This window comes from Copidosoma floridanum, unplaced genomic scaffold (genome assembly GCF_036245765.1).
Source record: "Copidosoma floridanum isolate Cflo_tuat_1 unplaced genomic scaffold, Cflo_Japanese_pri ptg000011l, whole genome shotgun sequence".
Taxonomy (NCBI): domain Eukaryota; kingdom Metazoa; phylum Arthropoda; class Insecta; order Hymenoptera; family Encyrtidae; genus Copidosoma; species Copidosoma floridanum.
This window is the reverse complement of record NW_028321888.1, coordinates 10357888-10370090: the sequence shown is the minus strand read 5'-3', so window position 1 is coordinate 10370090 and position 12203 is coordinate 10357888. Positions and strand designations below refer to the sequence as shown.

At 33.8% G+C, this 12203-nt stretch overlaps 1 protein-coding gene across 2 annotated transcripts in view; it reads left to right on the top strand.

The window, feature by feature from the left end:
• The window catches only part of lqf (epsin homolog lqf), a 29696-nt gene extending 18156 nt beyond the window's left edge, over nucleotides 1-11540 (top strand). The window contains exons 2-14 of one of the 2 annotated variants that reach the window (XM_089589962.1): nucleotides 2500-2592; nucleotides 3729-3987; nucleotides 5098-5297; nucleotides 5523-5568; nucleotides 5992-6154; nucleotides 6244-6382; nucleotides 6523-6558; nucleotides 6813-6918; nucleotides 7027-7035; nucleotides 7148-7266; nucleotides 7356-7551; nucleotides 7637-7813; nucleotides 8965-11540. In XM_089589962.1, the coding sequence (XP_089446088.1) occupies nucleotides 2500-2592; nucleotides 3729-3987; nucleotides 5098-5297; nucleotides 5523-5568; nucleotides 5992-6154; nucleotides 6244-6382; nucleotides 6523-6558; nucleotides 6813-6918; nucleotides 7027-7035; nucleotides 7148-7266; nucleotides 7356-7551; nucleotides 7637-7813; nucleotides 8965-9113 (1692 nt within the window). In that variant the 3' untranslated portion in view covers nucleotides 9114-11540. The remainder of the gene's footprint in view (nucleotides 1-2499; nucleotides 2593-3728; nucleotides 3988-5097; nucleotides 5298-5522; nucleotides 5569-5991; nucleotides 6155-6243; nucleotides 6383-6522; nucleotides 6559-6812; nucleotides 6919-7026; nucleotides 7036-7147; nucleotides 7267-7355; nucleotides 7552-7636; nucleotides 7814-8964) is intronic. The other variant, XM_023390044.2, reaches the window with a different exon arrangement.
• The last annotated feature ends 663 nt before the right edge of the window (nucleotides 11541-12203 follow it).

Below are 12203 nucleotides of genomic sequence, written 5' to 3'. Positions count from 1 at the left end.
TGTGACGACGATTATGTGTTTTACCACATTTTAAAATAATTCAATGGCATTCGAAAAAAGAGTATTTTGTATACATTCAATACATTTATTGTTTCTTTAGTTACTATATCGTATACTCGAAATCATGAAAAAGCTTAAACATGCAATCTAAAGCTTTTTTGGTTTTCATACATTTTTTTTATTTTTTCAAACTTATTTTATCCTTCAAACGATTTTCGATAAGTTATCGTAAAAAAAAAGAAAAAAAGAAAATTGATTACCTATAAAATTTTGGGTGTTACACTTGTTTTTATGAAAACGTATAAAGAACATGTCAATTAAAAACGAATTTTTTCGTAAAAACGATATTATAAAATTTATATAGGTAAAGTATGAACTGTTCATTACGATAACCTTGTATCAAAATTTCAGGAGTATAATAAGCTTGTTAAAATTAAGTTTGGATAAATATTTCCGACGATTTGTGGGTTCTTTTTTATAATTAATAGTATCCGAATAGTTACTATGGCAAATAAAAAAAAAAATATGTATATATATCGATAATAAATTAATAATATATTTACTCACCAACTTTCTGTTATGTTGCCTCGATTTTTTTATTATTGGATTTTAACCCTAAAATTAGGTTTCATGATTATTTTTAAAATAGTTTTTTTTTCCTTACAAAAACACCTTAATTACGTAAGATAGATACATGTATGATTAAAATAAAAATTTAACTTTACGACAAAAATTCTCTCATAGTTTCTGAACTAACGTACTCTAATTTTTATTTTTAAAATTCATTGTGAGCAGTTTATTAACCATTAAAATAATTATTCCTTAAAATATTTGAAAGAAAACCATGTGCATTTTTTCCAACATTATCTTCTGTCCATGAAAGTGTTAACTATAAATTCGTACATCCAAGACATTAGAATAATAAGTGAAAAAAAGGATGTACTCTTTCGTGACGCAAAATTATTTTTAACGAATTAACGTCCAACGTCATGTAATAAGACGAGTCGCATACTTGCAATTTTTTCACCTTGTCAGCTGAAAGTGTCTTCTGATTATTCACTCAAGCACCTTTTTTCTTGAAACTGAAATTTTTTTCGCTAACGAAATGATTTGCCTGCCCTAAAATATACGATCGTTCAATTAAAGCATTCATATCAATGGTAGAGTGGAAGAAAGTCTTATTTCAAAATTTTATTTTCGAAATACATTATGTCACAATGATTCAAAAAAACGTATCATTTATACATTAGGTAACATTGAAAAACAGCATATCAAAAAATTCTTAAAAAAACGTTATCTCAGAGATTTTTTGGAAACTATATTAGAGCATAAACATTTTTTGGAACGATAAGTACACTGTTTAAAAACTTTCGAAGGAAATATATTTTTTTCCATTACTTGAGAAAATAGATTTTCCTAAAAAATCATTCAATGATGTACTTTCTAAAAAAATTGTAGATACCATATTTCAATGTTATCAAAGATGATAGGTTGTTTCTAAGTTATTTTGTGGTGGTGTTTACCATTTAGCTGTAATGATGTTATATCGTACGAAAAATATTCCTCCAATTTTTTTTACATTCTGTTGTTTCATACAATGTTTAAGCAAACAATGCAAATATATATTCAAGATCATATATATATATATATAATAAATACGCACGACTTGTAGAAGCTTCTTAATATATTACAACGGTAAAATACAGTTTTCACTTACAGTTTTATTGTTTTTGGTGATACCTGCTCTACGCCATCTGAAAATTGGAATTCGCGAATAAAACTTTTTTTTTAACTTTTTTTTCTTTGATAATATAACTACACAAGGTACAATGCAAATTTATTTATTCGACTGTTTATGGCTGGATGACGTTTAAATAAGTGACACGTAGTTGCTACACATCCGTACTTGCTAACTATATATTTTGAATTCAATTTTTTTCTTTTTTGAAAAATGTATGTTTTCACATCACTAGCAAGAAATTTATGAATGTACTAAAAATATTTTAAGTATTTCTTTTTGTAGGTTTTTTAGTAGTTTTTATTCAAACAAAATTGATTCCAAACGCATGGCTTATAATCGTATTGAGCTCCAATGGGTAATAATTATCATCGTTGCACCAAAGTACTTAATTGGAAGAAAAATCTTACGTCCATTACTCAAATCCATAGAAATAAAAAAAAAAATTATTTCTTTTCATTTGCGTGACGAAGAACATGACAACATATATGGATTACTAATCCTATGTACTACTACCATCGTAGTGATATATTCGTGTATGCATAAATAGGTATATTCACTCTTGATAATATTTACATGGATGCAACACCTGTAAATATATTTATACACCCGAGGTGCATGGCAAAGATAAGATAACAAAATTACCGCATAATTGTACCTACAAAAGTATATGCGTAAAACCATCCGTGCGCGCATACAAGCCCACGGGAATTTGACAGTGCCTGGCAATTAACGCGTGATGATTCATACATGTGTTGTAGATGCGGCGACAAGGACAGGACGTGATGCAGGTTAACTTGGCGGGTATCAGGCGGGACATTGTCAATCTCGCCCACAACTACAGCAATGCACAGGTGAGTGCCTAATACGTATACTGTAAGCGCCTGAATAATTATGTACTTCTTCTCTTTTCTCGAGCAAAAAAAAAAAAAAAAATATACTTAATCTTCTCTGAATTGTTTGGCTCATCAGAACTTTTTAGCAAGAGACGGCTCAAGATTTTTATTTAAAGTTAAATAAACGATTGTAAAGGAAAAGACATGAATAATCTATCAATTGATTAATACCTCCTCAAGACATCGTTATTACATACATTTTTCGATGTATTAGGAAATTTTTTTTACGCAAAAATATTTTTTGTTTGTTATTGTTTTTGATCCCTAAAAATCAACAACTTCCCCGTTTGTTTCGAATTTTAAGAACTTTTTTGAAACCCAAGATTATTGGAGAAAAATTTTCGTATACATATACATTTCTTATTCCTTTTAAATGAAGAATATGATCAAACTTTTTTCAGAACAAAAAACTTGACTTTAGAAATTAGAATTAGGGAAAAACAATAGCCAACCACATCCCTGAGTGGCAACATGCGCTTTCGTTAGTATACCCAACAGTACGACGTTTTGAACGAGAATGTAGAAAAAAAACTGCCTGCACGCGAATAATTTTTCTCGGCCCATAACTATAATTCTGCTTTCTTCAACTGGTCGTGTTCTTTTTTTTTCTGTTAATCCAATCACATCCCGTGTTACATTACAAGATTATACATGTGCACGTATGTATAGGTAGTGCGAGTATTACGTTGTACGTGCATAAGTACTACATACATTGTTGTGATTTAATTAATCACCTACTCCGTGGTGCTCGGAGCACGTCGTACGCGGCCGCGTGATTTTTTTTTTTTTTTTTTTTTTTTTTTTTTTCAACTGGGCATTTATGACGATAATGCAAGTGTTAAGAGCTCCAATGGCTCATTGAGTCGAAATGACATATTTATTCAAGTGCTGCTGCGCTTCTTCGAAGCGGCGCGTCCGAAAGTACCTGTAATGTCACTTTTGGCGACTTTGTTAGCTGCAAGATTTTTATCCCCTCTCTTCGATGCACGCAATAAACGGGTGGTAAAAAAAATGAGCGCAAATCGAGTCCAACACTTTTTCCCGTGTCACAATGACGAAAAAAAAAAAAAAAAAAAAAAACAATGCCTCAACAGAAAGCCGTGCGGAAAGCGACGAGCAATGACCCGTGGGGCCCGAGCAGCACCCTCATGGCGGAGATCGCCGACCTCACGTACAACGTCGTCGCATTCACCGAGATAATGCAGATGCTGTGGAAACGGCTGAACGATCACGGCAAGAATTGGCGACACGTTTACAAAGCCCTCATGCTGCTCGAGTACCTCATCAAGACCGGCAGCGAGAAGGTCGCCCAGCAGTGCAAGGAAAACATTTTTGCCATTCAGACGTTAAAAGGTCATTATTTTTATCGTCATCACAATGATTTTTTTTTTTTTCTCTTTTTTTTTTATATCGGTCGATGATAAAATGCTTGCTTGCAATGAATATGCGTTTAAAGGGATTGTCCGTCTAGATTTTGGAGTGGGAAAATTTTTTTAGGAAATCGTTTCAGTTGATTTTTTTACAAATAATTGGAAAACATGGACCACGTTACATTGAGTTTTTTTATATGCTTTTTCAGCAATGAAAATCGTCAAGATTATTTTACTTTATTTTTATTTTTTTCGATGAAATTTCAAAGATCATATTATCCGAATGACTTTTTTTTATTTTTTAACAATTCGACTTTTTCTATAATTTGGATTTAAAAACTTAACAATAAAGAGCAAAATTCCATGTAGAATTTATTAGATATAAAGTTCAAGTTTTATTAAACTAGGTGGTTCAAGTTGTAGAAAGTGCTGCGTTACTGTTTACAAATCACTATCTTTGAAATCATGGTTACGAAAAATTACGGGAATACCAGTCAAAATAACGCAATCTTACGTATAATAAGGCAACTTTAAGTATATCTGTATCAGAAATCAGATACTATGCATTTATCAATTTCTTATTTAAAAAAAACCACATATTATTAAAAAAATTTTTTTTTCTATGTTTGCTAAGTTGTAAAAATAATCTTAAAAATGATTGTAAAAAATATAACAGAGGTTTTTTCGTAAGGTAAATTTTTCGGGACAAATGTTTGCGCGTACCGGCATATAAAGTGCAGCATATAGAATTGTCGAGAAATCGAGTATACTTAATATTTTGGAAAACATCATTTTTGTAGATATTTTAGCTTTGTTGATACAAAGTTTTGGAAATGGGTACTTTTACTCTACAGAGTACACCTATCCCATCCAAACATTTCGCACTATTTGAGCCAGAAAAATGTTTTGCAAAAGACTTTCACGACTCGATCATTCAACTTATCATTTTCTCAATACCGATGCCCGCCGCGCTTGTAAAACTCTTGTGCTCGACTACTGTGGTGCACTTCATACACTTCTATACACTCACGGCGCATGGGTGTATACCCATCCGACCCAGTGCTCAACGATTTGCTAAAATATCGCCTTTTAGACTTTCAATACATGGAGGGCCACAAGGACCAGGGCATCAACGTGCGCGAGAAAGCGAAATCACTAGTGGCCTTACTGAGAGACGACGAAAGATTGCGGAACGAGCGCGCCCGGGCGCTCAAGGCCAAGGAAAGGTTCGCCCAGTCGCTCAGCGGCTTCGGCAGCGACGGCGTCGACTCGACCGAGCCGTCAAACAGCGACGTGAGTCCTTCCCTCACCTTATACCTATATACTTGAACGTCACGTGTGATATTATGTGCTTTGTTATGCTGTGTATTTATAATATATGTTGCTGAATTCGCATCATGCATTTGATACATTGTTGTATCGTTTGTCGATGTCGAAAAGTATCGTGTTATTTGTTAAAATATTCTATGGTACAGATGGCTTGAATGTTTAATCTTTGTGTTTTTTGCTTATTCGCAGTTCCAAGAATGGGTACCGTGTCACCTCTCGGGACCTCCATCGAGACGTAAGCACCGTCAGTCTCTATATTCAACTGTTTCACCGCATTCGTCACAACTGTTGTGGATTTTTTTTTTTTTTTTTTTTTTTTTTTTTTTTTTTTTTTTTTTTTTTTTTTTTTTTTTTCATTACAATTACTTCCACCGCCACACCAGTGGTCTCTGTCTTGATGATCCACTGGCGCCGGGCTTCATATAAAAAATAATTGAGGATAACAATAGACGGGTCTTAGTCGTCGCCGTTGTTATTGTTAATGTCAGTCGCGTTGCAAAACACTTCTAAATATAAATTTTGGCATGTTATTTTTTTTTTGTACCGCAAATCTCAAAGATCGCGTGCGGGTCGATAATCGTTAAAAATAAAGCCAGGCAGGCGTGCGCGCGTGTCGATTGAGCGCCCGTTCTCACCCCTTTGCTCGTTACTTCCCCAGCCGAGTTGGAGGATGCCAGACCCCAGACGGTCGGTGAAGAAGAGCTTCAGCTGCAGCTCGCCCTAGCCATGTCGAGGGAGGAGGCCGAGCAGGAGGAGCAACGGAGGCGCAGCGACGACGTTAGACTGCAGCTGGCGCTCAGCCAGAGCCAGCAAGATTTTAAGTTGGTGAAAAACAAGCAAAATACAACAACATCTCTAGCCACGCTGTGCGTCGCAAAAACGTCTAAAGGGTCGGTTTTTCGGATTTCAGGTCGCCCCAGGAGAAACCGAGTCATATGCTCGATTTGCTCGACGTGAATTTGGGCGAGCCCAGCGCCTCGGCATCCGCGTCGGCGCAAGCTGACCCTTGGGGACTGCCGATAGTATCACCGACTCCTCCGAGACCACAGGTATCCAAAGGGCAATTTTATTTTACCTTTTTTTTTTTTTTACTCAATGTATACACAAAAAAATTCCCGCCTGCAACGTTTGTCAAGACACTTATCTTACGATAGCGCATGATATTTAATTTTGCACTTTTGCACGGCAGTCACTGGACTTTTCCTCACCCTTTCTCATTGCAAAGGTATGTGCCCCCATGAGCCACGAGTTTTTACTTTTCATCCTCACCGTACTCTCAAGCTATTATCAGTTTCATTTTTTTGCAGCAAATGTTGCGTAATCATAACTACAAGATTATGCGTAGACGTTGCGCACTTGTGTGTTGTTTTGATACCTACAAATGAATTTTATTGCGTCAAGTTGATAAAACATTTGTGCATCTTTTTCGATTATTTGGGTTAAAAAAAATTTTAGTGATGCCATTTCATATTTTCGCAGCAGCAACATGATCCGTGGGCCATTCCAACGGCAACTAGTGCTGCTACTCCTGCTACTGCGCCAATAACAATCGATCCTTGGGCTCCAGTTTTGCCACATAGGCCGAGTGAGTACTGATTTGTTCTAAAAAAATTCAGTTGAACAAAGAAGCTTGAAAAACTCAACTTGGATTTTTTTATTTGTTGCATGAATTTTGCTTACTATTGGTTTACAGGATCTCCAGGTAATGTTTGACATTGGATGTACTGACAATTTCTTCAATAACCCAACATTAACCACAAATTTCACTTTTTCATCAAGTAAACTTCGATAATGAACGATCAAACAATTTTCAGCTGCCACAGTTGATCCTTGGAAACCTCCAGCACCATCACCGGCAACAGTTCCTCCAGCATCGAACCGTGTCATTGTTGATCCTTGGGCACCTGTGACAACAAATAATGCCGATAACAAGGTGCTTGATCTCCAGCATTTTCTACAGTTTTTAAAGACAATATAAAAAAAAAGTATCCAGACAGCACATAACACACATCTCGTTTTTAGTCTTCTCCGCTTGGATTCAGTGTATCTGCGACGGCGACTCCCAGTTTTAATACCACCAGTAACGGCCTGAGTTCTGCTTTTACCACATCGCCTTTGAATCAAGTAAACGGCCAAAGTCCACTCAACGACCTTGATGAATTCGACATCATTAGTAATAGAAACAAAATGGGATCTAGTCCACAGCCTATGAATAATGGTAAAATCACCGACTAAAGAATACGTTATTCTCAATAGGCATAGAATTACACTTTTATTCAATATTATTGTTTATTTGCCATCAGGAAATACAACGTCGCCAGACCCGTTTGATCTGCGAGGTCTTGGTGAATCAATGCCACCCAGCACCGGCGCCATCAAAAAGACTCCGCAATCATTTTTGGGTGAAAACTCGGCGCTTGTGAATTTGGACAATCTCGTTAGCGCGTCGACAATTAAAGGTCCAGCTCCAGCACCTGCCGGTAATTATTGACTTTGTTTGTTTTTACTTTTATTTTGACTTGAGCATTAACTTTTACGATTTGGGTGGATATGTTTTTTTAATTTTATTAACAAATACTTTAATAACCGTAATTAACATTTTAAAAACAATAACACGATTGGCTCTAATGGAGCGACCGAATTATAAAATTTTCGTAACATATTTATTCTATGTCTGCGAAGCAGCATTTCATTGGAAGTAAAACTTTGTGAGTATCAACCACGAGAATATTGGTGAAAAACCGATTTGCAAATGTTGCATGATGGCATGAAAAATAAGTGATTTTATGATTAGAGAAACTTTGAAAAAATTTGTAGCTTGTGACGAATCTCTCTTACATAAAAATTTCTAACTTTTCTCTCTTTCAGTGATACCTACTCGCTATTTCCTATTTCTTTGTAATGCAACAGTAGTGATGTTAGGTATTGGATTATTGCATAGTTTGAAAATACGTTATCTTTTTTCATCTGGGAAATCATAATTACGTAATTTATTTGGTTTCGTATTTAAGAGACCATTGATATTTTCATAAAATATTATTTCGTTTCAACCATTTTCAAGTATTTTATTATCCTCAGAAGGCTTGTACCATTATTACTTTTTCAACAATCAGGTTATATTGTTGTTATTACTTGATAATTAAATATATTTGTAGTATTTTTTAGTAATTAATTTCTTTTAGAACTTTTTTTATACTGAGTATAAAATTTCCCACCTGAAATCTCAGGTGAGATTAATCAGGTGGATTAGATTATTTTCAAAACTTGCAATGTTTAATCATATTTTTACTACTTAAATATTGTGAAAAAATGTAAAACGTTCACGAGATATGTTCCAATACACACGTTTTTGTGCAAATGTGAAAGGAAAAAATTGTTTACACAGTCAATAATTCTGCTTACGATCCATACCATTTTATCCATTTATTTCTTTAGGAATGATTCGTTCAAAATTTGATTACAAATGAATGAATAAATATTCAAAATCCACCAAAAATCTGCAGAATCATTGAAATTTCCTGACACAAGTAGTAATGTCAAATACACGTGTGTCGCCATTAGCAATATTCTTGTGACAGCTTGAAGCCGTAGTCCAGTACTAATAGCTCAAATTCGACAAAAATCCTTACAGCACCTGCATTCTCGGCGAACCCCTTCGCCCCGGTGACGCCACCGCCGCGTCCCTCGATCAACCAGATCCGACAGGACCCGTGGATCAACACGTCTACCGCGACCTCGACGCCTACGCCAACCGCCGCGGCTAACCCCTTCCTCTCGTAGCTCTGAACAGCAACATCATCAGCAGCAGCCACTGCAGCCGAGAACCAGCGTCGCATCTCTCGCGCCAGTACACACATATTATATAATATACACAAAATGATGAATAACTAAGCCCGCGCCGTGGTGACGTGCATGTATCTGTTGCATTCCACTCAGAGAAATGATCAACTTTTTATCCATACCAATGGACGATTTGATTTTTACACAAAGAATTTTTACACCTTTTTTTCGGATTCGAAATTTTTATATATTTTTAGAGCTTATATTTATGATGAAATTCATGCGTAATATAATCAGTAAGTGATGCGTTATTTATTTACTTTTTTTGTTATTATTATTATTACTTTTTTTTTCTTTTTACGTCAAAAGGAATTTACTTTCCCGTTAATCATCATTGAATTTTTGCTGTGTAAGCAGTGTACATCGAGTATCGTGCTATTCCTATTGATTCAAATACAAATAGTTTTAAAAGACAACCGATTTTTACTTTATTTAATTTTATTATTTTGTAAATAACTTACTCTCTGAGTGTGATAGCCGGGTGTGAAGGTATTTTTGCCCCGAAACAAGACCCTGTGTGCATGTGAAAGGTATACGAGTCGTAAATCTTGGCCTTGAATCGTATGCGTCAAACGTATAGGTTTACCAAGATTTCGAAATTTGCTTTTAATACGCTAATGGTTCGAATAGTTCTAAATCCCATCAGGCGCGAGAGCATCGGAGTAAGTACGAGAGGCATTGAGTGAAGTTTTGAAGAAAAATTGAAAACCAATGCGCGTTGTGAATAGAACGCTTCAAGATCCATGCAATAAAAAAAATGAAAAAAAAGAAAATGAAAAAAAAAAAAAAAAATAGATTTTATACTTACTCCTTTTTCATATATGTATAGCATATTTTTCGAGTAAATGAGAGCAAGAAAGAGAAAGTGCGGTAGCAAAGTTCGGTATTGAAAAAAAGAATAATCGAATAATGAAATTGAAGTTTGTCGAGTCAAGTTATCGTGACGCAAGAAGATGCATTTCATCGTTGAGGAGAAAGTCTGGTGCGAAGGTTTCATTATGACGTCGGACAGGGTTTTCTGTTTATTTCTAAAGAAACATAAGTAACTCGTTCGACAAACGAGTTTTTAGATTCATCTGCTGATGGGTCTTTAAAAATAAAAGTTCGTTTTTGCTCGGATTAAGATTTTTGTATTAGATTTTAGCGTTTGTATACCAAGTATTTTCAGTTAAATGATGCCGAACAAAAATCTATGAAAAATCTTTTGTCCCAAAAGCAAAAAACTCTCAAGATATACACACATATAGAACAAGAGAGTACATAGTTTGAAGTGCTGGTGAAGGATAATTATTTGTATTGTAAGTGAAACGGTCGTGGTGTTCAATAGGAAACATTTCTTTTAATTTTAAATATCTTATCCTCAAAGAACTGCAATAGACGTGAATACATAACCACACAAACATCGAATGCCGAAATTTTGGCCTGCGGTCAATCATTTTGATGTCATTGATCATGAAAAAAATGTACATAATAATAATTGTAAGGCCTCTTTATTTACAAACGTCGCTTTATATATTCTTTTATTATTATTGCTTGTCTTAGTGTGCTACTATTATAAAGACGCTTTTGAAAGTTATAATATGTGTAAGCACATTCATGTTTTTGTGAAGTAATCTGTGCTTGCGATTGTATTAAAGAGCGTACCAAAAAGTCAATTAAATAATTCTATCTTTATTGATTTACTCGGTTATTTATAATTTATGTATACATGATGGATAAAAAAAATTTTATTTTTTAATAAAGAAAATATATGTTAATTGGAAGTTCTTCAGTCAAGCGGACACGAGTTTTTTCATAGACCAGCAATATTCAAGTCAATCAAGTTCAAATTCTAATATTTATGGAAAAATAGAATTTATCAATATTATTTAGTACATCAATGGTTAATCTCCATTTCGAGTTTAACTCACATTAATGATCCTTGCAAAAATTATATGTAAAGTTAAACACTGCAAGCGTTATGATTTTAGCCAGTGTATTTGCACATGATTAACAAAATTTGAAAATAAGATTAAGACCTTATTTATACATACATGCATTAGGTTAATTAGAAAAAATGACGAAAATGAGATTTATCGACTTATTTATTTACTTTTTGATTTAGTTCACTAATAAAGTAATTTATAACATCTGTTTCATCTTAATGTCAACAGACTTTGGATTCCCTACCATTTGTAGAGACTTGTAGACATATTATTTTCAAAGAGACAAATTTCACAAGTAAAGGAGACTAAATTATTTTTAGCCAAATCTGATGACAAGATGCATAAAATGAAAATTTGAAATTAAGTATTTTTAGTAATTTATTATCTGCAGTGTAATGTGTTAGACAACTTATTTCGAAGAAATGAAAAAGTATCCAGGGTGCATATTTCATTTTTGTACACTAGATTATAGAATGTGAGAAGTTGAGTTATTCCATCAATATAGCCATGATAAATCAGCAAAAAAACGATAAAGCATTGTTGAAAAAACTTTTGGAATTGGGGAATAAATGATGATGATAAGGAACACTAAGAATGATGTATTTTAGAATCACAAACATTTAATACCCATTCCTAATAATGTTATTGCCACTAATGTTATTATTACAAAACCACTATTATCACTTTGTAATATTACATGTTAGTGAGATATGTTGTAAAAACACTGAGTTTACTTCTTTATTGGTATTTTTTTGTTTTCTTTTTACAATTTAATTTAACATATTTTTAATTCCTATGCAGATGGGTTTGATTTTATTATATATTCGATTGCTTATTATAAATGCAAATAAAATCAAAAATTGATATATTTAGTTAATCAGCTGTACAAATTCTTTCAAAACGTCCATTTTCCTGTAAAATTTTACCCTTATTACGTAACGATATTTTCAGGTTTAAAAATCATTTTTTCTCTGAAATATTTAAATGTAGCGTGACATTCGCTGGTTAAGTATAAATCTTCAAGAAGAAACATTTTCTAGTGGTCTTGCATGTATAATAATTTTATAAAGACTCATATTCTTAGCAATGGATTTGTAAAGTATGA